Source organism: Phymastichus coffea, unplaced genomic scaffold (genome assembly GCF_024137745.1).
Source record: "Phymastichus coffea isolate CEN01 unplaced genomic scaffold, Cenicafe_Pcof_1.1 PCOF00151, whole genome shotgun sequence".
Classification (NCBI taxonomy): Eukaryota; Metazoa; Arthropoda; class Insecta; order Hymenoptera; family Eulophidae; genus Phymastichus; species Phymastichus coffea.
Genome location: NW_026706962.1, coordinates 267,410 through 292,657, shown reverse-complemented (window position 1 = coordinate 292,657; position 25,248 = coordinate 267,410). Strand labels below are relative to the sequence as shown.

Here is a 25,248-nt window from a genome sequence, read left to right as displayed (position 1 = left end):
CAATATTATATGATAATTATGATTCAAGTATTCCATCGTTTCACGGCGTGATATAATGCCGTTATTTATGCTCGGGCGCTATAATATCAGGCTGTGCTATTGCTCATCATTGGCTACTTAACTCACACGTTATTGTATTGGTACATTTTCTAATGGGTGTGCAAAGGTTTTTATGACAAAACGAGAAGTTTACAGCACGAATTGGAAGCGAATTTCGTCAGAAAGCCTTTTCGCGTGTTATTTTTCCGTACGAGACGGAAACATGTACCGAAGGTACGATTTAGAGGTTAGAATGCGGAAAATATACTATTATTCTGCTTTGGTATATAGCTTCTAAAAATTTTGTATATACGTAGATTTTATCTTTTATTTTATAATATAGCAACGCCTAAAAGGAAATAAAACTCTTTATTCTCGACAGTGCGCGAATCTGATTAATATAAGAGATGCATATATTGTATTTTATAATGGGAAATAAAAAATTCTTAGATATAAAAAGTAATAAGCAGGCATGATAGTGGGAGAGGGGCACGGAGATTTCTCACAGCAATCCTTCCGACTTTTCTTCTCTCATACCTACAATAAGCCGGCATACCTGCACTCGCTTGGTCCCTACAAAGGGAGGGGAGGCGAACGTTTGCGATGACGTTCGAAGGGGGAGCCTTCTCTCCTTCGAAACACGTGCGCCGCTGACACAGTGTTTCTTTCTCTTCGTCCCTCGTTTTGTAAAGGAAGAAAACGGGCCCCGCATCTGCGACGACCGTCGGCGGCGGCGGCGGCGGCTGCTGCTGCGACTTTCCCTTCGAAATGAGGGGGTGGCGCGACGATGGCACCTCACTCCACTGAGTATACAGTGAGCCAGCGAGCGCCGAATAACTATATACAGAGTCGGAGAGAACAGTCAAAGCAGAGAGAGGGAGTTAGTCGGCAACACGACTTGAGAGGGAGTAGTTAGAGAGGGAGAGAGACAGACAGACAGAGAAAGAGTCAGGAGACGAGCTGCCTGGCAGTGCTCGCAACGCCACCCACCGCCCACTTTGCCACCCCGCCTGCTACCACCCACTAGCCACCCGGCTGCCAGCGAGGAAACAACGAGGAGCAACTTACTCCTCTCATAACCTTACTGCGCCTCTACTTATTCTAGCTATTCCGTTTGCTTCGTCAACAGTGGAAAACTATTAAGTGCCTACCATCTTTCACTTGGTTTCTAGCCTAGTAGTGCTGCTTAATCCGGCTGACAGTCCGAAAAGCGGAAAAGGAGGAAAAGAAGGACGCTCTGCAGACAGAGAGAAAGAGAAAGGAGATAAAAACTGTGAGTAAATGCACATCATGCGTGCAATGTTGTATATACACTTGTTTATTGACTAGAGTTTCCGAAATAGAATCGGAAGTACTAAGAACAGCGCGTTTCGTGATGCAAGTAGCCCTCTCTGCGCGTGTCTGTAGACGCGATTGTTATTCCAGAGCGTGATGCGGTTATGCCTACAACATTGAGAACCAAGTGCGCATGCCGGTCGATTTCGCGTGCTTGTCGCGCATGTGTGTATCGAGCGAATGATTAAACGAGTAAAATAGGAGTATATATATTATATATATATATATATATATATATATATATATATATATATATAACGAGAGAAAGAGAGAGCGTAGGCGTCCTTGGACACAAGACGCCACTGCTGCCACTTCCGTCTCAAAATTTTGCTTCGCCGTCCCTTCAAACAGCGGCTCTCAACTTATATAGTACCTGACGCGCGCGCACGCGTTGTTATATACAATACCTTTTCCTTTTGGTATAAAGGTAGATACACAGAAAAATGCATTGTATACACCATAAAGTGAGGGGTATTGATTTATCTATGAAAATTGTGCTTTGGTCTGTTCAGTACTCTTTGCAATTATTTTCTCATTTCTCTTCCTTCTTATCATGCTGTTTCTTATCTATCTGTGTCTCTTTCCAATATTCTCCGCACTGTTTCTCTCTCTCGTCAAATACGATATTTGTTTGGATACCGTATGTCCAATCAACGAACCATTTCGATTATCAATTTGCACATCGAAATGCATATTTTATTTTGTATAACCAGCTTTCTTTAGCGTACTCTTTTTTTTATATTTTCGTTATGTAGTGCATTAATTCAACCTTTCACGTGTCAACATTAAGATTCTAATAGTACGTACACGTGCATAAATTATATAGATTGAAATACACGACAACTATCGATATCCATTGGTGTATAAAAATTCAATTTGCATTTATTTCACAAAAATCTATGAACTTTTACTCATTTCAAAATATAACGAAAAAATCAATAATCCAAAAGATTCCCATGATTAATAAAATTGTACTAAAATATTATACTGCTACACAACATTAAACTTTATTTAATATCAGTGGTTTGATTTGATCTCAGTCTTGAATTAATGTTAATAATACTTTTAGTATCAGTGCATTTTTTGTTTACTTCATTGTGAAGACACCTATGACCGTACTTTAAATTTGAAAGATTCAAAATTCTGATAATTAGTTTTCGTTTCTTGCATAACTCTTACAATTAAAAAACACTACAGAAACTAAAAATATGTTTTATTTCATTGTATTCTATTCAATTATTCTCTTTCTTCCAACCCAATTTTAACACAGTGATATAAATTTCAAAGTAACAAATGAAAATCAAATTATCCAACTGTACTAATAATTCCAGAATTTTAAAAAATAACCGTTTTTTTATTAAGTGCATATTATCATTCTTGCAGATTATTATCCATAATAATTAATTACAAATTGAATATAATATTGGAATATAAATCTCACATTCCTACATATATAATAAAAATATCTCAAAGTATACGAAAATTCAACATTTTGTGTTCTTTTTACGCATTTATCAATCACAAAGTTGGATGTCGACCACTCATCATTTTTTAAAGACAGGATACAGTAACATGGTACATCAAGACTCCTCTGAATTTCAAATTTGTTTCAATTTCTTCCATAAATTACAAATATTCATGTTAGCTAAATCTAGATTATTATCTATCATCCGAAAAAGTGTCAGTACGATCGATTGGTTTCAACAAAGTTATATGATTGAGAAGATTTTTGCATGGAACTTGTTACAATGTATTCTAGACCAAACTTTTTTCTTCTTAGGTTGTATAGAACACGCTGCATATCACGCATATTATACATTATATATATATCAGTTATCATGTCTCACATATGGATTGATACGGAACAAAAGAACTCAATAGAAAATCGATTTAGAAAACAAAAATTTTCGCGTGATTAGCAAGAATAGTATAGCTCAGTAATAACTGTTTATATTAGTTTTCGTTAATAAAAGAATTTCAAAAGCTGAACACTCCTTGATCAGTAAAAATGGAATTTAGCATTTTAATTTGATTTTTGTGAAAATAAATGTGTTTAATTATTAGTTAAAATTACGTGAAATCTTTCTATCTAATCAAAATATTATTATAACAATCTCTTTAAAAAGAAATATAATTTTTAATTTCATGCACCATAAAGATCAGTAAAGTGGACTCAAGAAGAACTGTCTCAAAAAGGTTATACCCATCAAAATGAATTACTTTTCAAATAAATATTAATGTCAATTACTCCAACATAGACAATATCCGCCACGAATTCCCGTCAAATACTGTACTAATAGTGATGATTTATCTTTTCAATAACCAGTTATGTTAAGTACTTCAAGATTAACCTGGATCAAAAAATCCACTTAAAAATAGCTAACATTAACAGTTATTTATGAAAGTAACACATTACTATTGCTACAGCTCGATAAGAGCAGGGTTTTAATTTAGGGGTTATTGTCTTACAGAACTGTAGATCTATTTTATAGACTAATCTTTCAGATACGTGTATTATTCTAATGGAAGATATTGTTTATTTCGTTAACGGCTGATTTGAATGATATTTTAATTAATTGGAAAATCTTGCGTGGTATGTTTGCTAATAATTCATATTCAATTATTGTATATAATTTATAACAACTGAATCAAAACGTTACGCAGATTCATTTGCTATTGATTTGGAAGTGTTTAACTTTTATTTTTTGTTATTAACGCAAATTTAATTGCGGGGAGTTATTAATGAATTGTGCTATTCTTACTAATCACGGATACTTTTATTATAATTTGTCCGGACGATTTTCGTTGCTTTCCTGCCAATTTTCTTTATTCTTTGATGCCGCAGTCGGTAATGTTGGTATCTTTCGGTGGTAAAAATTATAATAGCATATAAACATTGATACTTTTCAATCAAACTACTTAAACTACGAAAAAGTAATGCAAGAAAAATATTTACATTTAATTATTCCAACATTTCGTTTATCAATCAATTTTTTTTCATTTTTATACAAATCAGATTTTTATGCATTATCTACAGTATTAAAAATTCATAAAAATGTTACTTGTCAAGTTTCATTTAAATTATGAAAGTAATTTTACAAAAAAATATTCACTCTTATATTGTATATACGTATACAAAATTATATATTAATCATCAATTATTTATTTTTAAATTAATCATTTCGATGATCATATTACAGTAAGTAAAATCTACTTCCCTCCTCACATACCTTTCAAAGAAGATAAAAGCTCATGAGCATAGGTTATAGTATCTAGAAACTGTTTGCATAATTTTAAATTTTCTAGCAGCAAACAAGTATGTATACAGATAGAATATAATTTAGATTATGACTGTTTTTTTTATAATTGAAAAATGCTGGAATTAAAAATTTAGAGATTTGTAAACATGCTTTAGTTTCAGAAGTTTCATCGTATGAGGTTTTACTTTTTTCAACAGGCCTTATACGGAAAGTATGACTTTGTTGCACGCTCATCGAAAAAAATTCGCGCTATCCACACATTATTTTCAAAAATACCTTACCTAACATGGTCGGAAAATAGATTCTCATCTCTTGTACCTTTTCACCTTCACTTTGCTTGGCCGTAAACCTTACACAAGACGAAATAGTACATTACGATACATGTGCGAGAAAGTAGATTCTTGTCTCGTGTGGCGTTTACGCCCGAGCAAAGCGAGCGAAAATCTACTTTTCGACACTCCGTGCGCAAAGTGCGTCTTTCCCGCACGCTCGGCAGTAAACGTGCGTTGAAAATCGCACTTTCTACACGTCGTCTAAAAAATTACGGTACGGCACATGTTCGGGAAAGAGTTTCTCGTCTCGTGTACCTTTCCACCCTCGCTTCGCTCGGGCGTATACGCCACACGTGACAAGAATCTACTTTCCCGCACTTGTATCTAGTTAGGTAATAAACTCTTTCCTATCAAAAATATATATCTATAAATATTAAGATATTCTACAAAAAGTTGGAAATCATATGAAGATATGTTAAAATCCAAAAAATATTGAATTGTCAGGCGTTGCTCATGGTTCGATAGCTCATTCAGTACGATGCATTACACTTTATTTTGTCTCGGTGAGTAGAAAAATTTTTTTTTCGCCAATTGAACATAATATAAAAATGCTGCGTAAAAAAACAATAAAGTAATTAGGTAGATATACCATATATAATTTACAAATAGGTAAAATATCTACTCAAATGAATTTAATTGAATACATTTTTTTTGAAATCATAAAAATAATCCAATCAAATTAAATAGAGTACATCTTTCATCTGTTTATAATTTGAATATTAAATAATGTTTACTCTCAATAAAGTATCATTGACAATTCTTTTATTCATTGTTTGTTAAAATATATAAAAAATTATTTAGAAATGATGATTGGTCGATTACATGATTAAACGATCATTAGAAATCGTAAAGTAGAATGCAATTAAATGTGATTAACCAGTTCCTTAATTGGTTATTTATTAAAAATTTTGTTTTTGTATTAAAAAACCATTCAATAAAATACAGTCTAGTAATTCCTTCATTCGCCATTCATTTTATTTTATTAAAGCTAATTAAATACGATTAAGCATTATAGTTATTGAAAATTATTCAAATTTATACATCGTGATTAAATGAATATGATTAAGTACATACCATCTTATTGTATTCAAAACAAACATCCAATAAAACTCGATTATATATTCTTTATCGCAAGAATGATTGAACTGCATAAAACCTGTTAAATAAAATTTTCGCTTTCTCAAAAGTACATGAAATTTCAATTTCGATATGAAATAATACTCATATATAATATAAGAGAATCTACTTTCCCGCACTTGTATCTAGTTAGGTAATAAACTCTTTCCTATCAAATTGAATTTGACTGTTAATTTAAACATACCAGAATAATAATACAAATAGTTGAATGAATAAAGTAAGGTAAAAATAATAGATTTTATTTTGCCAGTGAATATGAAATTTTTGTATAAACACCCAACAACATTTATAAGTTTAAAAATGTTATACTAATGTATAACATTTTTAAACTTAGAAATAACGTAATTTAAGTAGCGATAACAATTCGTGCATTAACCTATTTGCAAAAATCAATTCTTGTTTATTCAAATCAGACAAAGTTTAGTGATAATACCAATTGACTACGGTATTGAAACCAGCAGTATATACAGAAAGATAATTGTCTTGAGAATTACTCCAATTTGTTAAAATAGCAAACAATTACGTAATTACCCAAAACATTTCAAGACGTTATACATCACAGCTTATTCGCATAGTTCATTTTTTCGATGATCCTATTCAATAACTGTCAGAGTTTCATCAGTATATTTAATTTTTCAATTCAGATATGAAGGAACAGTAGTATTAAAAAAAAGACTGAAAAGAACGGAATTAATGTTGAGAGTCAATCTCTTTCTCTCTTTCTTCTTTTAATTCTCTGTCTTTCTGTCTCTCTCATTGCTTCTTTGTAGAGCAGGCCCTATTAGAACTCTGGCGAAAATTGTGGTCGTTAAATGGGCGCCGCAATTGACGGCCGATTCAGTTTCGACCTAGTTCCAGTCCTATATATTCGCTATGTGAAGAGAAGCTCCAACTATTCTATATACGCAGGTAAAATTTGGTTAAAACGCCAACATGTTTCTTTTGCATATATATAACTATATACATATACATGAATGGAACAAGATAAAGGAATGATCAGTAATACCGCAGGAAATAAAGCATAAAATATACTTTACCTAATATATGTAATAAATATACTTTAAGTTTTTATGTGTTTGTTTGTTTATCGATATGTTGGTATTGAATGGTTCAAAAACAAAGAACTGCCAGCTTCTATATTTCTATGCCAAGGTATCGCGAGATAATATATTACAATTTGAACCATTACGTTGTTTCGAGTAGCCATTAAATCAAGTACGCATTTCAAGGATTAAGCTAAAAGTTAAGCTAAAATGAGCAGTTGTCAAACAGAGCAATAGACAAGAAAGCCAGACTTGCTAATCTCTACTTTTAATCACATTGCCTGCTCGTGCTCTATATGCTTACGAGCGACGAAAAGTCGTTAACTGCTTAGCAGGTTGGTCTCCTCGCTTCTCCTAAACTTTCCACTGCGATTCAATTTCCATCTGGCTGCTGGAAAATTTCTATTCCATGTTCCGCACTTCTTACAAGCGGCCACACTCTTAATCGTGAATACACGAACAAAAACTTGAATGGCTAACGAATTAGCAATTGCCGAGAACAAAGATTTGCTTACATATTTTCAACACTCCATGTGCGAAGCCTTGATTTGCAAACGCTCAGGAATGCAACTGTGCTTGAAACCTCGTCTCACACACGTCTAATCGAAAAATAAAGATGTGCAAGAAATTGCACCTCGCTTCGCTCGTGCGCAAACATCCACAAGAGACTCAAATTACTTTCTCGTACTATAATCTAAATCTTTTTCTCGATACTCCGTGTGCGGAGACACAACTTCATTCACGCTCAAGAAATGGAGCATGCTTAAAATCTCTTCCCACATACGTCGTATCGAAAAATAAAATTAGATACATTTGCGAGAAAAGGATTTCAGTCTAATACGGTCTTTTTGCCCTCACTTCACTCTGTGCAAACGTCCACATGATGCTAATAGTATATTACGATACAAGTACGGAAAAGTAGATTCTCGTCTCGTACGGCGTTTACACCCGAGCGAGGCGAGGGTGGAAAGGTACACTAGACGAGAAACTCTTTCCCGAACATGTGCCGTACCGTATTTTTTTATACGACGTTTGGAAAGTGTGATTTTCAACGCACGTTTACTACCGAATGTGCGGGAAAGACGCACTTTGCGCACGGAGTATGAAATATTCTCGCACTAGTATAGAAATGTAGTAATTCGAATGATCACGTAGTCTAGCGATGAAAACGACGCAGAAGCTACGCAGCACCTAATTTATCTGTTCTCCGTCTTTATAGCTTTTTTGTAGAGAAATTGATTCGAATCAATATGTGGAACCTGATTGCTTATTGCAACAGTCTACAGCTACCGTAAAATAACTAAATATGCTGGGTACTCACAGTGTCCTGTAATTCTAACTTTATTTAATTTTGGTATTTCTTGATATTTTTGCTAGGCATTTAAATTAATCTTTTAAGCTTTGCAACTAGAAGAAAATCTGGCATGTGAAGATCGAAAATAGAAATTGACCTATCTTCCAGTGTATACATATATAAAAATTCATACTTACTCTCTCTTGAAGGGGGGAGGGGTAAAAGAAAAAATTGTGTCAGAGACAGTTGCACCCTAATGGTATATATTTGGTATATATTTTATAGACGTGCACTTTTCAATGTCGGCAGGTACAAAAGTATAAAGTATAAGAGTCCTCATCCTACCAGCAGGTATCGATAATCTTGCTATTGCGAAGAGGGGACTGTGGAGAGAGAGAGAGAGAGAGAGAGAGAGAGAGATCCTGCACAAGGAGGTGGCGCCGCTAGTAGTCAGTGGTCGAAATGGAGTCAAGTGGCGCAGGTATCGGGCGCCTTGATTGCTACGAGGATATGTTCAAGGAAATCACTAGGAAACTCTATGGCGACGATCCTGATCACAGAAGTAAGACAGAAATATTGTAGTTATGCCTTGTTTTTCTTGAATGAGCCTTCCTGAAAGGAGGCAGCGCTTCATACGTCCGTGCATAAAATATGAAAACCGAATAACGCGATCAACAATGAAGACATGATGATGTTCATAATAGTACATTACGATACAAGTGCGGGAAAATAGATTCTTGTCTCGTATGGCGTTTACGCCCGAGCGAAGCGAGGGTGGAAAGGTACACGAGACGAGAAACTCTTTCCCGAACATGTGCCGTACCGTATTTTTTTATACGACGTGTGGAAAGTGCGATTTTCAACGCACGTTTTTTGCCGAGCGTGCGGGAAAAACACACTTTCCGCACGGAGTGTCGAAAATCTACAAACGTTTGTTAATTTTTTTAGCCGATTATTTGATTATTAATATCCAAAAGATGCCAAATTAGGAAAGTGTTGAATCAAATTTAATTGATATAATAGCCGCCGTTAAAGTCCTGCGATGCACGTTCATGCCTCAAACGTTTATTTGTTCGGTGCGATATAACGGATGTTGCGCTGCCGATGTCTATGGTCACAATGCTATCAACTATTCGTTATATTTGAGTGCCAGTTTAAACATGGAATGAACAGATATTATGTAAAGTCAGACAAGTTAAATCAGATTCGTGGGCTGAAAAGTAGCAACAGAGAAGGAAATAGCAGTGACTTAATAGCGCGCGCGCGCGCATGTGTGTGTGTGTGAGAGAGAGAGAGAGAGAGAGAGAGAGAGAGAGAGAGAGCAATGTCACATCAACTCACCAGATCAACATTTTTCCCGTTTTTTTCAATGAAGATATTCTACTGCATTTCTGAAACATGCATCTCTAATTTGAGATCTTATCATTTAATTTTTTTTTTTGAAAATATCAATTCGTGTTCTTGAAAAAACACTAATTTTTGGAGATGACTTTAAATCACGAAGAATATATATGTGTTTGTATGTTTTAAATGTAAAATTTAAGGTAGAATACTCTGACGCAATTGGTCACAGAACTTACCTTAAATGTGCTAATTTTATTATTTTCAAAGATTCTAGGAAGTTTTTTGGTTCTAGCACTTTCGAGATATATTTTATATAATGGTATGTTACGATATATGTAACTTAAGTAGCCCATTATTGCACAGCGCGATATTAGCTCCCGAACACATGCGTGGCCGATAATCAGGCTATACAGCGATGGAATACTTATGCTACAAATATGGTACCAGTTAAGCTACCAGTATCGTATCTGCCTCGTCCCGGCCGTGATGCTTAATAAATAGTGAGATCGCTTAATAGGCAAATACACCCATAGTTTAGAGTTATCATTTGCCCCTTGTGACTCGTATTGTAAAACTAGTAGGTCGAAAAACGACAGAGGATGAGTCATTCTCTCAGGCTGTAATGAACGCGAAACCGCTCAAGAGCCATCCCCTCTGCGGTCTCCTGGCCTGTAATAGTCGAGGAGTTGCTGAGATGCTCCTTACACATAACCGACTCCATTACAAATTGAGCGTTTTCTACGCGTAAAAGCCCGAATAATGCCACCAAGGATTAATTTTATAGCATTGTTAATATTCAATCAGTACTTACAATTTATTTATCCGTGACTTCAGGTGGATCAATTTTGCACCGTGAGGTTAGAATACGAACGCCAGCTAATGCTTTAAACACGGTGCAAAAATGAACTACTTAAGTCACTGATAGGTGTTACTGAAGTGTTGATTTTAGCCTAACAAGACATATTAAAGATAATAGTTTCGTTGTGTTATGCAAAAAAAATGACATCTAAAATGTGTATTATTTTGTTAGTTTTAGATTAATGTTACCTTATAGTACGAAGTTATAAATAATATTACAATAATTTTAAGTTTACGTAGCAGTTTCCCAATTGTCTTACAGCACTCTTCTTGAACAGATATGCGACGAAACACTCCTCGAAAATCTAAGCATCTCGGAGTAAGTGTTTTCATATAAATCTCATGTGAAGTGTGAATTAAAATTGTAAACGGTTCAAATCAAAATTAAAAGTAAAATCAGTCATTGTGGTTGCAAACAATCAAATAATGCTGACATTATTAATAATAAAAAACACAGAAGAAAAAGAAAAGATAAAGAATAGAATACTATAAAAACAAAAGATCCAGGAATTACCTAAAATTAAATAGAATAATCAAGTAAAAGCAGAGAAATATCAAATATTGACTAGGAATTTTCAGAAAAGCAGCTATTGAAGTAAGCAACAAATTAGGTGTATTAGAAGTTAAAGAAGGAAACAGAGCAAGTAATGTAAATATAACGTCGGCAACCCTTAAACCGCAAAAATCATCGTTAATATTCGTAAGTGGCATTTTAAATATCTGTCTGTAACATGATCCCCTCAATCAAATCGCGAAAAATGAATACACAATAAAATTCCTAAACAATAATGAAATACAAATTCAAATTAATAATCCGGAATCATTCACCAATAAAATAAATAAATTTGAAAAAAACACCGATTTTTACACATAAAAAAAGAAAACAGACCATTTAAAACTATTCTAAAAAACATGCATCCCTCAGTTGACGGAAATGCGTTAAGACAATAAATTGAATCGTAAAATTACAAAGTAATAAAAATTTCTATAAATATGCACATAAGGAAACAACCATTTCCAATTTCATGAAAATAAAAACTAATAAAAATAATAAATAAATATACGAAATAATAAAACTTACGAAATATTAATCATTTTCAAAGAACCATACAAAACTGGAGATACTCCGCAATGCATGTGATGCCAGAAATATGGTCATACACAAAATTATTGCCACAGAACTCCAGTCTGTGTTAAATGTGCGAATAATGACCTCATCTCAAATTATCCTAATCAAACCAAAATAAAAGTTGTCAAATAAACTATCTGCGGCGAAAATCACGTAGTTAATTATAAAGGTTGCAGCACAAAAAAACTTCTTCAACAAAAATTATTCCCAGCACTTAGCCCATAACAAACACTAAGGCCTCAAAATACTTTTAGACCAAACATTACATATACACAGTCAGCAAGCGGTAGTGTTTACAAAATTGAAGATTCCAAATAAATTGACATGAAACAGTCAACAGAAAATAACAACAGTCACTCGTAATTAGAAACCATGATGTTTCAGCTAATGAACTGAATGGGCACAGTACTCAATATGACCGTCATTCTCATAAATGAGACTAAATGATTACTGCATTAAGAATAGTAATTTGAAATGGAAACGACTTAGCATAAAGAAGCATTGAGCGAAAGCGATTTCTCATAGAAAATAACAACAACTTACTGTTTATTTCTTAAATACACTTCATGCCTACATAAAAATTATTTAGAAATTTAATAATACTTCAATACTACAATGCTAATCACCTCGACGGTAAAGCACATGAAGGAAATCCAATAATAATCAAAACCACTATTTAACATCACGACGTTGAAGCATACCAATACGATTTTTTGCAGACAATAAATGTAGAAATCGCAGATAAGAATAGCTTAATGACATTCTCTGCAATATACTATCTTCCGAAACACACTATCAGCGAAGAAAATCACGTTTTAAAATTTGAAAAGAAAGAAAATCACGTTTCATTATTTGAAAGTCTATAAAATCGATTTGTAATGGGATGTGACTACAATGCAAAATATCCATGGAAAAGAAAAAGGTCAATAACTCCCAATTCAATAGGAACCAATCTTCATTCAGTAATACAAGCAAAAAACCTAACATCAATATCTACGTGCGAAACCAGCTACTGGTCCTCCGATACTAATAAGCTATCCGAGTTAATAGACTTCATTATTATAAAAAGCGTTCGTCTAAATAAACTAATCGCCAAATCATGTTTTGACTTAACCTCAGATCATTCTCTAATCGTCATAAATTATGATGCATTAATCAGAACTAACATAGAGCATAGTTCTCTGTATATTAAAAATACAAACTAGACACTTTCAGAAATATACCAAGTGATAAACTAACGTGTAAAATAGCGCTTAAAATTCAACAAGCTATAAAAAATAAATAATAATATCCACATATCTATCAATATAGCAACTCAGAAATATCAAAATAAAAAATGAAAATGTTATACTCTTGATTCCAAAACAATCTCAGATAAATTAAAAGAAAAACGAAAACTAAAAAAATCTGGTAACAAACTAGATAAATCAAAGTACAGTCCGTCAATTATTAAAGAACTTAAAAAAATTATTTTTGAGGGAAAAAATGCAGATATAAATAACTACATGGAAAATCTAACTACGAGGGGGGGTCAATAAGTCTTTACAAAATCCAAGAGATGGTGCTCGTCACGCTTAAATTATGATGTTTTTGGCAAGCAATACTACTAACTAGATAACGTACTAAGTTTCAGCTCGATTCATTAAGTCGTTTTTTTGTGAGCGTTGGTTGAACAAAAAGTTATTGGTTTATTTGGAAAATGGAAAAAACAGAGTTTCGAGCGGTGATAAAACATTTTCATTTGAAAGGCCTTACACCAAAAGAAATCACAGTTGAGTTGAATGCCGTTCGTGGCAAGTCTGCCCGTCTGTTTAAGACTGTTTATAACTGGGTAAATGAATTTAAACGCGGCCGTACAACAACAAAAGATGAACATTGTTCAGGACGCCCCGTAGAAGTGAGTACGCCCGAAATGGTCAACAAAATCCACGATATGGTGTTGAGTGATGGAAGATTAAAATTGCGAGAATTAGTTGAGGCCACAGGGGTATCAAAGGGTACAATCATTTCAATTTTGCATGAAAAATTGGGGATGTAAAAAATATCAGCAAGATGGGTGCCGCGGTTGCTCACTGATGAAAACAAATGAACCCGCGTGGTCACCTCTGAGGCTCTTTTGGCACGCATACGTCGTAATCCGGAAGACTTTTGGCGTCGACTCGTAACTGTAGACGAAACAGGGGTACACCACTACACTCCTGAAACCAAAGAATAGTCTAAATAATGGATTACCACAGGAGAACCAGCCCCAAAGAAGGCAAAGACAGTAAAGTCATCTGGCAAGATTATGGCCACGGTTTTCTGGGATGCGTATGGAACCATCTACATCGACTACTTGGAAAAGGGCCAGACGATCACTTAACCTATAATGCATATTGACTTTTCGAATTTTCAATATCGGCAATAAAAGTTTTGATTTATAAAAATACACGCGCGAGCACGCTAAACATCATTAGTAGTATACTAAATCATTAGTAGTATATAAAATGATATCACGATTTCAATTGTTGAACCTCTACAAAGGTTTTCAATACCCATTTAGACAAGAAATTTGGCCTGGTACATAAAAAAACTGCAAGAAATTCCAATTTATAAAGCAAAAGATAAAATGAAAGTTGAAAATTACAAACCTATCTCTTTCGATGCGATCTTTGACTTCCCATATAGCAAAAGTATTTAAAAAAATTATATATAATAGACTACATCACTTTATAAAAAAGAAATATAATTCATAAGATATGGTATAGTTTTTTAATAAATATTTAAGCCAAAAACGTTCTTAAAAGATTAATTGATATTTTACATGGTAATTTAGATCACAGTAGACCTATGCTTGAAACCTTTCTAGATTTGACAAAGGAATTTGATACCACAAACCATGATATTTTACTAAAAAACTATATAGATATGAAATACGAAGAATACTTTTTTATTAGTGAAAAGTTAGTTAAATGGCAGACAACACAGAGTAAGAATCGGAAAAATATATAGGTTTTACAAAAAAAGTGAACATTAACGTACTAGGGGGGACAATCTTAGGTCCGTTGCTATTGATTTTATATTCTAATAATTTATTTATAAGGAAATCCTCCAACCCAATCTCATCGATTTCAATATTCTTTTGATTTACTGCAGATCATAGAAAAAAAGTAAGAAGTGTTCATTTTTATCGGTGAAAAATACTTCGAGGGAGAGAAATCTACCCTCAAAGTCCACCGTCAAAATAGAATTTTGCAATTAATTTCAAGTTCTAATTAATATTTTACAATGAAATCAATTTAATTTCACTTCTCATGTAAATATAGAATTAATGAATGCAGTTTCATCCATAAGAGATGCAACCCTTATTTTTTTTATTGATAATTTTACCAGTTTTGTGTCTATTTTTATGAAAAAATTTTTAATTGAGCCCAAAAAAACTGTAAAAAATATCGTAGGTTGATTACAATAATAAAGTTGAAAAGCTTGAGATGTTCTTTCAAAACATTCCCCAAAATACATTTTTCGATGCAATAATAACTTTTCCAGTTTTTTTGGCTCATTAAAATTTTTTTTTTATAAACGTAGGCACAAAAATCGTAGAACTATCAAAAAATAATAAGGGCTGCATTCCTTATGGTCGAAACTGCATGCATTCGTTCTACATTTAAATGAGAAATGAAATACAATTTATTTCATTGTAAGATATCAATTAGAATTTAAGGTAAATAGCAAAAATAATTTTTGAGGGTGGATTTTGAGGACGAATCTCACCCCCTCGAAGTATCTGCCGATGAAAAAAGGACGCGTTACTTATTTTTCTATGGTCTACGACATTTTAAAAGAATATTGAACCCGGTGACGTCGAATTGGAAGGCAAGGATTTCTAGTAATAAAATACTTCTTGACTCAATTTTGCCTTACGTAGATGATATTGATATAATTATGAAGGATAAAAAAATGGGAAAATGTAATTGTCAAAATGAACATATGTTTAGAAGAGGTAGCAAACTGGCTTATAGTTAATAAATTAATACTGGATGTAGATAAATTTGTAATTATGACATTAGGTAGCTATAAAGATAGTGTTCTTAATTAGAATGTTTAATAAAATACTGAAGTACAATAGATTTTAACTTAAAATTGAATGTCAACAGTATAGTTAATAAAACTATATATCGAATACTTATTTTTTACAAACTAGCAAAAATATTCAATACTAAATCGCTACTAACGGTTTACTATGCCTACATTCATAGCTTACTAAATTATAGAATAATAGCACGGGCACTGCAGATAAAACAATTATATATCTACTACAAAATTTACAAAATAAGCTCTTAAGAATCAGAAGTAAAAAAATTTTATTATACATTATTATATTTCAAGATTAGATCAAGTTTTTGTACACGAAACACTTTTTTATCATTACATGATTTAAAAAATAAGTACATGAAGTCTAATAGTAACACAAGATTAAAAAACCTACCAAAGTTCAAAAAGACATTAACACAATGAGTTGATATGTAGTAGTAATTAAGTATTATAATATGCTGCCAAAGAAATAAAAAATGTTAGTAACTACAGAAAGAACATTAATAAAAATTCAAAAATTGGAATTCAAAACAATATACAGATTTAATTATTTTAATGAGATCACTTAGAGAAATAACTGAATTATACAATACAAATATTTATATTTGTTAAAACTGATGTTTAGAACTTATATAAACTGTTGTATAATTTATTATTGTGTATATTTTTGACAGTTAAGTTTAGTTTAATAAAATTCAATATATTTTATGTATCAATTCTCCGAACAAGGCTATATAGCCTTCTGGAGGAATGTTGATTGTGATCTCGCAACTTATGTAATTTTTATTAGTAAATAAATTTATAAATAAAATATGACTTCATTTAAAATATGCTCACGAATTCATGAATTAAATAGAACTTAATAAAATAGGATTTTTTAATCTCTAAAAATGGTCATTTTCAAAATGATATAAATTATTCAATCGTACGTTTTCTAAATATAAAACTTGGCATTAATGTTGAGAAGATGCAGTAAAATATTTTGATTAACAAAAAAGTGAAAAAAAAAAAAGAATTTAGATACCGTGAATAGAATGGTAAAACTACCTGTCTGTGTGCGTGCGCGCACGCACGCATGTGTTTATATTTACATTTGGGTGGTGCTTATTGCTCAAATTGCTTGTAACCTCGCTAAAAGAAAGTACCTTTTGGAGAAAATCCAAAGGCGATTATTAAATAATCGAACTCGCGTTGTTCTACAGCCTCGAACGTCCAGAACGAATTCGAGGCGTCGGTCACGTTCAAGGCAGAAGAACCATTTAAAATTGACGAGGACGAAGCTGTTACGCAAGCTAGCGACGATACGTCCAGTTGGATTCTCGATGACGAACCTCTCAAAGGCACTGATGGCAGTCGGATTGCTGCTTATAGGGCCGCTACGTCCACTTGGCGATGCTACGAATGCGGTAAGCACTGACAGGTGCAGTGCACCGGCATCGACCTTACGGTACCACTACACCGCCCATGCGCTCGACTGAGTTTATTTCGATCGGCTCTTTAGCACTCTTTTAGTTCATCTCGTTACCATTCGTCGTTTTTTTATTCGTGTATTATTTTTATTTTTCCTGAGTCTATCCATCAATTGATTATCGGTTGGGCACATGTCTATGGAGATGTTGATGTTGTGTTGAATGCTGTCTACAATATCCAAATGATTAATCGGTAAGCGTTGCATCGCGATCTGCCTATAATAGCTGTCGTTTGACGACTACGATGCATTGGATCAGCTCAAATGGCTAGCAAAGCAACATCTGCGAGGCGAACTTGCGCTGGCTAATTAGAAATCCAATGTAGCAAGTGATGGCTTTAGTAAATATGGTATTTCATTTTGCCAGGTGATTGCATGGTAGGAGGAGCACGCGAGGTTGCTGAACACTTCATAGATCTGCACGCGCCGCGATTGGACGACAGCGGGAGCCGCGGCAGGATGCATCGCACAAATGATTTCAAACTTGATGAAATAGTGAGTTATTTGGAAAAAGTGCGAGAACGTGCAGTTCGACTTGATGTTCGGCCAACTCGCCGTACTCAAGAAACGCAGACAGCCCCAGCGGTTCTACTGCCCGTTGCTCCGAATTTCTTGCTTCAAGAGTTACCATCCACGCCACCTCAACAACTACTACAGGTACGCTAGATATATTTCATGGATTGTATCAGCAAATGCGTTGAATGTATACCGAGAGAAAAAATAATCAATCGTAAATATGAACTGTCTCGGACAAACAAATTCCGCTCCAAGACTTGAATTAGCAATCATAAGGTAGGCAGAGCCGTATGGGACTCTTATTCGCCAGTTCCTGAAACTTATATGATTAACGATAGATTTTCAACTAATGGTTTTAACTGCACAACCTTTTTCTATAATATCTAGTCAAGTAAAAGGGACTTGAACATGCGTGAATCATGCGAACAACATACAAATAAGTTACGGTATAAGTATCTCTTACAATTCGAAATTTGTATGTTTAAGAAATAAAACGAAAATCGACGTTTTAACTTTGATAATTGGAATAATTCAATTTATCGTTACTAATTCCACATTGGGTATAGTTGAACGACAAAAGTAATTGGAATAGCATTTGCTTTATTAGCATGCTAGAAAATTTCTGGTGAGTGCTTTTAAAAGATTAATACCAATTAAGACCAATCAGATGGTTTATTGCAGCTATATATTTAGATATACTAGCTTTATTTAATACACTCACGCGTTCTTTTTTTCTTTTCCTGTTATTTATTACATTATTTTTATCATACAATAATAAATTTTCTCAATAGCAGTGGTTTTCAACGGCCGCAATATTATATTAGTGTAAATTAGTACATTACGACACAAGTGCGGGAAAGTAGATTCTTGTCTCGTGTGGCGTTTACGCCTGAGCGAAGCGAGAAACTCTTTCCCGAGCATGTGAACATGTGCCGTACCGTATTTTTTTATACGACGTGTGGAAAGTGCGACTTTCAACGCACGTTTTATGTCGAGCGTGCGCACTTTGCGCACAGAGTGTCGAAAAATAAAAATTTCTTCCGCATTGTCATTTCGTACATATTTCTATTTTTATCCAAATAATAATTTAGAAAAGGCAAACTTCAAACTTTTGAAAATTGCAAAATTTCAACCTGTATATACCGCTGTTCTAGTACATTAAATAAAAATGTAGGAGTCAAGTAAAAGCTTTCAACAATGTTGAAGTGCCACTAACCGCGTGTAATAATATTACAAATTAATAAATTTATCTTTGAAGAATAGCAAATCTATGAGTTTTCAGAAATAACTATTAATAGTTTACTAATTGCAAAACTCAATTAATATTGATGAAGCTATTAACACACAGATACAGACACAGGCACACACACACACACGCGCGCGCGCGCGCGCGTTTATATTAATTTTAACATAATACTCTTTTATTTCCTAAAAACGGCGTGCTGACAATAGTGCATGGTTTTATTGTACACATAAACTATTGTGCACAGTAACATGGTACGAATCAGCGTGTAATATCAATTCTTACGCTATGTTTTTGTGCACAATAATTTGTGAGTATAATAAAACATGAACAATTGTCCACACGCCCTAAAACCTACACAATTGTTTGCATAATAATTTTTCATTGATATCACATATTTGTCTAACTTTTCCAAATAAATTATTTATTTATTATTCTATTATTTTTGCCGTATTATAGGCTTATACGTACATGCAAAAAGGAATCTAATTGAGGAATGAAAAAACGCTTATCCGTATATGTATACACACATAAAAGTAAAGAAATGTCCTACTGGGTAGTTTACGCAATCCTACTTTTAGGCCAATGAATTTAAACGAAATAAAGCAATAACGATAACGAGACAATTAATAATAAGAATCAAAATAAATATTGAACAACGTACAAGCAAAGCTTGCAAGTTCTCAGTTGTAATTATAGAAAAAAAAGCGCAGCTATAAAAACGAGACGTTGAACGTACGTTCAAAGTAAAAGAGTCTCGCACGTACAAAAAAAAGAACGAGAGAGAGTGAGAGAAGGAGGGAGTGAAGGAGGGGGAGCTCGTCAGAAGAAGCTAGAAGTGCACCACGAGCGTAATTGGTCGGGCAACAAAGGAAAATTGCGCGTCATCTTTCCTAAAGATTTCCCACGTGCCGGTGATTTCCCAGTGGAGAGAGGAGAGAGAGGGAGAGAGAGAGAGAGAGAGAGAGAGAGAGAGAGAGAGAGAGAGAGAGAGAGAGAGAGAGAGAATGTGTCATGGTTTTCTTAGTTGTATCGTCCCTTATTTTGCCGCAGCCCCAACCACAACAGCAAGCAAGTCCTGTGGCAAGCACCACAGCGACGAGGCCGCCGACGCAACAGTCAGCGACAAATGCCGGAGGGGGCGGAGGAGGCGGGAACAACGCCAGCGGCAAAAGGTACACGTGCCTCTACTGCCCGTACGGTACCGACAGGCGGGATCTGTATACTCGCCACGAGAACATCCACCGTGAGGAGAAGCCCTTCCACTGCTACGTGTGCTACAAGCCCTTCAGCCGAGCAGACCACGTCAAGAAGCACTTCCTACGTATGCACAGGTTAGCAACTGCGTCCGATGTTGCTCGCGAATCAAGTGCAAGATGCTCGATGTACAATAACCCAATACCTAATCTCGTCCTTGTTCACCCGAGCAGAGATCACACCTACGAACTGTCGCGCATACGAAAATCTGTCGGAGCATCGCCGAGTCTCAAGCCGCTGCTCCAGCCGGCGCGACCCGCGGCCTCGATGCAGCCCGCACCCACCTCACCGGCCGACCTCGTCCATCTCCAACAGCAGCAACAACAGCAGCCAGCCAGCAGTCTCAATCCTGCAGCTATTTATCAAGCTACGACGGCTATTTCTTCGACGCTTGATGCAGCCACGGTTGCGGCGATGGCAAGTTCCACCAACGTTGCTCATTCGCAACCAGTGCCTCCAGCAGCCACCGTTCAAAACTCCCAGCAGTCCAGAAGGTCGCAGAACACTGCTTGCAAAACTCAACTTGGCAAGTCGACTGCAGGATCTTCATCTAATAAAAATCAAGAGCGCAGGTTAGCATTCTCTTCTTTGTTGATTTGCCATACCTGTAGTTTGGTTTTTTTAGAAGGGCAGAGTCACTGTTTTCTTTGTTGACCTATAAAACCCGATTATCTGAAAATAATATTAAATTTTTTTTTGTCTCAAAGTATTCGGCATAAATTTTAATTTTCTTAGCTATAAGTTTCCAGTCTCTCAAATATGCAGCCCGCAAATTATCGTGTCTATCATTTCATATCTCCGTAAATAAAAATGAGCTGCCAAGATTGTATAGATAAGAGATTGGAATTTCAGTAATTAAGTCGTTTTATGAAAAATGCATGATATGCATAATGATCAGAAAGTTTAATTAAGGATGAAAATATGTAGAGAGTAAGTTTAGAAAAGAAGAGCTTGTATTTTGAAATTATACTAATTTGAATGAATTTGATAAGCTTGAAGTATGTTTCAATTTATTTTCGCTTGTGAATTTCAACAAAGAAAACTTTTAATTTATGCTGTTTACCGCTGTCTAGTTAGAGTTGAGAGGCAAGCGCCTGGGCTCTTTATTTTCAATGCCGAAAAAATAATTTCGCACAAACTAGTCTTTATGGCCTATTAATAAGATCAATTAAAAACGAAATCGAGTTTTCTGTTTATCCCAATCGCCACGAGCAATTAAAGCCAACTAGAGTAAATACGCTCGCTGCCTAATATTACGATGGAAATCGAGTGATGCAAAAGTAAAAACTAATAATGCAACTTCATTATAGCCAAATTCATAATATTTGCGCGAAATGATTTCGCATTAAAAGTTTATTTGAATATATTTCCCAAAGGTACACATGCTGCTACTGCTCTTGGAGTGGTGTTGACAACTGGTGTCTGAAACGACACCTCAACACCCACCTCAAACCGTTCGCCTGCGCGCTTTGCGAATACAAGGCAGCTCGAGCCGAGCGTCTCGCCACACACGTTCTCAAAGTACACAACCGCCGGCAATGTTCTCGATGCTCTTTTCTCGCCGAAGATCTACCTCAACTTCAAGTTCATCAACTTCAGGTGCATCGAGCTAGTAACCAAGGGGCGTCTGCAGCAGCGGCAGCAACAATCATCTCTGTACCTATGGGTTCGCAACAACAAACTGCATCGACTATACCACAGCAGCAGAGCAACAGTGAACAACGTCAGATTCAGTCCTTAAAGTAAGAATATTCAAAAACGATAATTAATAAGATATAAGCATTAAAAGAAGCAGTCGCAAGCGATCGCCTCAAGGGATCCGCTCGTGGCCAAATTATAGATCGCGATAAATGTTCAACTTTTCAGTGGCAGCGGAGGAGGTAGGGCGCCGCCGGGACCCCCTGTTTTTCCAGCCTCATCAGCGGCGATCGCGCCCGCAACAACGGTCATACCACCGACTACTATTCTCGGGTAAGTACCACTGTGGATCAATTAGGCATCTTTGTTGATTCGTTGAGGCGGCCCTCTTTCCTGTTGGCTCGATCATCCCTCCCTTCCCCTCCCCTCAACCTAATCTCATTTAATTGATTTATTCTCCTTCATATTATGCTATTATTTTTATTTGCTCTGGCTTGCTTTTGTTGACTTTTGTTATGTTCTATGTTTACGAATGATCATCTTATCTTATCCGTAAAAATTCAAAGTATGAGTTGACCTTTTGTTTCGTTAATTGCACCTCTATTCTCATCACTCGTTGGTTATTTTGTAGACGCCAAGCTTCGCCATTTGTTTCTTATTTTCGTAAAAGTCGATCGTAGTCTTGAAGTCCAAAAAGAAATATCTCGCGCTATTTGGGGTGTGACGATTAAAGTCAGATAGAACTCGTTAACACTCGGTTGGAAGCAGTGCTTGTTAGATCATCGATCACAGCGTTTCAGAGAGCGCCAGATATTTCTAACCAAGCTTCTCGTAAATGTTCGCACATTAATGGACGTAGAAGCGGGATGACAAATGTTGAGAATTAACGTGGACAATGTGCACGAAACACAGCGCTGCAGTGATAGCGGCTACGAGATGGTAATCCCGATCGCGTCCGAAATCAGACTGTAGGAGCGGCTTGGAGTCGCGCCCGAACGTGGATCTGCGAAAGTCAGCAAAAGTCGAGTCATCTGTAAGAAAAACTATCAGAGTCGCTAACTTGTTTTAAACGCACGCACTCGTCTACGCAGTGATCGCGCCGCGATGCCAGGCAGCGGATGCTGGGAGCAGGAGGCCTCTTCGTGCGAGGCATGCTTTCAGCGAGCCAACTGCGGCGCACCCGGCGAGCCCAGACGCTCCAGAAAGCAGAGCACGCCTCGCAAGCTGATGACCATTCGCTCGGAGACGCCGGATCAGAAAATCGAGGCTGCGGCGCCAATCTCGTGCTTGAGACCAGCTGTCACGGTGAAGCTCAAGTGTTACCAATGCCCCAAGAGCGCGGCTGCTCGGACCAAGGCCTACCACAACAGAGCGTCGTTGCTCCTACACAAGATGTGGCGACACAAGGGCATCAGGCCCAGGAGGCGGCCACGTTTTTCTGTGTCTATCACGCTCAGGGCTACTGTACAAGTTGCGCCACGGACGTAGCCTACCTGCCAAAGAGACGACAGTCTAGCGAGTATTTGCGAAGGAGATCTGCCTAGAGTTTACCAAATCTCAATGTGATATGTCCGGACTTGTTGTTTGTTCCTCGAAAAACCATGCGTTTATCTAATTCATACGTTTATTCTTCCGTCAATTTTCGTCGTGCATTAGACGATGATTGACCTTGAATTGATTAGCTCAATTGTAAGAGCTCCCTTGGCGTTGCACATCGGCAATGAATGTTTTTCTCCTTATTTTCATTTACTTTTTCTTTCCAATCTTTGTAATTTTCCGCAAATAAAAATAGAGCTCGGTATCAGACGAGTGCTGAGTGTATATTTTATAAGCGAAACGGCACATTGCTGCTCAATAAAGTTATTTGAATAAAAACATTTCAGATTTAATGTGATAGTTTTTGTACGTGATATCACGCCTATTATTCTGCTTTTTTCCTCTTGAATCGTGACACTCTAAATTAGAGTTCTTCCAAAAACAACTCTAGACTACTTCGGCAAATTCAACGATCTGATTGTGCGGCAGTCTGAACTGTAAAGCAAAACGTCATTTTGTAAGTGTCGAGAGCATCGTAGTAGCAAGTTCGTAGATGACATTGCCTCACGCTAGGTTGATAAAAAGGAAGCTTTCGTTTAGATGAATTTTGTCTCTTGTCTTTATCCTCGTCATTGCAACCTAAGGATGTCCTTTAACAAAGAAACGAAATCAGTCCCTCGAAGATGAGACATCTGGCATCTTTTATCTTTGTTTTTTTTCTCTTTTGTTCCTTTCGTATACACGAAGCGCCATTGCCCAAGGCGAGTGCACGCTGTACGGAGCTCGATTAACCAGTATTAAAAGACTCTGGAAATGAGACGTGAAAGTTTTACGTTGTCGATTAAAAGCCATCGGCCTCGGGCAAAATCACGCAAAGGAGATTAAAAGAAAGCCTGACGATGTTGCTGAAAGAACGTGATGATAGGACACTTCGACGCTGCGTTCGCGCATCGCTATGATTACTTTTTCAGTTCGTCCTAGCTTTGAGAGGCTTTGCATGTTGCTTAATTGTTATTTGGACGCTTGTTGGCAAGTTTAATAATTATTAAAAATGATTGACAGATAATCAGAAAGCGTTTCAAGCCTTTTCACCGATCGGATTTGATATAATTTTTTGCCGACTATCGATTTATCGACGATAATATTTAACGATTTTGTATTATGACGACCGATAATAACCACTACGATCATTAGGACATTGGGAAACTGACATTGAATATCGCGCTAAAACATTTTGCACACTAGGTCGCTCTCTTCAGCTAACTCGTCGATAGACGAATAAGTAAAATTTGATCATTAATCATCGAATAGCCAGAAAAAGTAATGATTATCGCTCTTTTGCCGCTATTGAATGACGGATACCGATAGCACCAATTTAAATAGTGGGCAAAACGATGGTCAAGAGATAGATTTGTAGATTGCAAATGCGCTTGTCGGCAAGTTATGCGACAGCTGATGGCAAATTGTCTATTCAGCAAGCGATGATTGAAAAATATTTAAAAATAGAAAAAGAGTGCAGTGCAGGCTGCTTCACGGAGTTGACGAGTGCGCAGCCGCAGTCGCGTCGCAGAGTCGTGTATGGGGGGGGGGGGGGGGGCGTTCGATAGGCCGGAAAGCTTTAACAAACATCCTGAACGCTGATCGCTACTGGCGTACAAGAGTTTATCTTAACCATCAATTTGCCATGCGAATTAATTAACATTCAAATTCTTATCGACACGAGGGTACTTGGCGCAATGCCTCCG

At 35.9% G+C, this 25,248-nt stretch overlaps 1 protein-coding gene across 4 annotated transcripts; it reads left to right on the top strand.

Moving 5' to 3' along the window:
* Nucleotides 1-945: 945 nt before the first annotated feature.
* On the top strand, nucleotides 946-23,844 carry LOC131672454 (protein charlatan-like). 4 transcript variants are annotated; one of them, XR_009302626.1, is made up of 10 exons: nucleotides 946-1,312; nucleotides 8,750-9,002; nucleotides 17,048-17,251; nucleotides 17,681-17,970; nucleotides 20,126-20,406; nucleotides 20,503-20,901; nucleotides 21,706-22,071; nucleotides 22,196-22,300; nucleotides 22,880-23,000; nucleotides 23,059-23,191. XR_009302626.1 is itself a non-coding variant. In XM_058949671.1 (9 exons), exons 2-9 carry the CDS (start codon nucleotides 8,903-8,905, stop codon nucleotides 23,453-23,455), a joined length of 2,142 nt encoding a protein of 713 aa, XP_058805654.1. In that variant the 5' UTR covers nucleotides 949-1,312; nucleotides 8,789-8,902; the 3' UTR covers nucleotides 23,456-23,844. The 4 variants fall into 4 exon arrangements, 3 of the variants coding, with proteins under 3 accessions (XP_058805654.1, XP_058805653.1, XP_058805656.1); XM_058949671.1 differs by lacking the exon at nucleotides 22,880-23,000 and having other exon boundaries at nucleotides 949-1,312; nucleotides 8,789-9,002; nucleotides 23,059-23,844; XM_058949670.1 differs by lacking the exon at nucleotides 22,880-23,000 and having other exon boundaries at nucleotides 949-1,312; nucleotides 23,059-23,844.
* The last annotated feature ends 1,404 nt before the right edge of the window (nucleotides 23,845-25,248 follow it).

What these genes read in the sequence shown, in the direction of transcription:
- LOC131672454 (XM_058949671.1), top strand. Translation starts at nt 8,903, where the DNA reads ATGGAGTCAAGTGGCGCAGGTATCGGGCGCCTTGATTGCTACGAGGAT. An exon ending in CGACGATCCTGATCACAGAA is followed by an intron (nt 9,003 to 17,047) that starts GTAAGACAGAAA and finishes GTTGTTCTACAG; the next exon opens with CCTCGAACGTCCAGAACGAA. An exon ending in CGTCAGATTCAGTCCTTAAA is followed by an intron (nt 22,072 to 22,195) that starts GTAAGAATATTC and finishes TCAACTTTTCAG; the next exon opens with TGGCAGCGGAGGAGGTAGGG.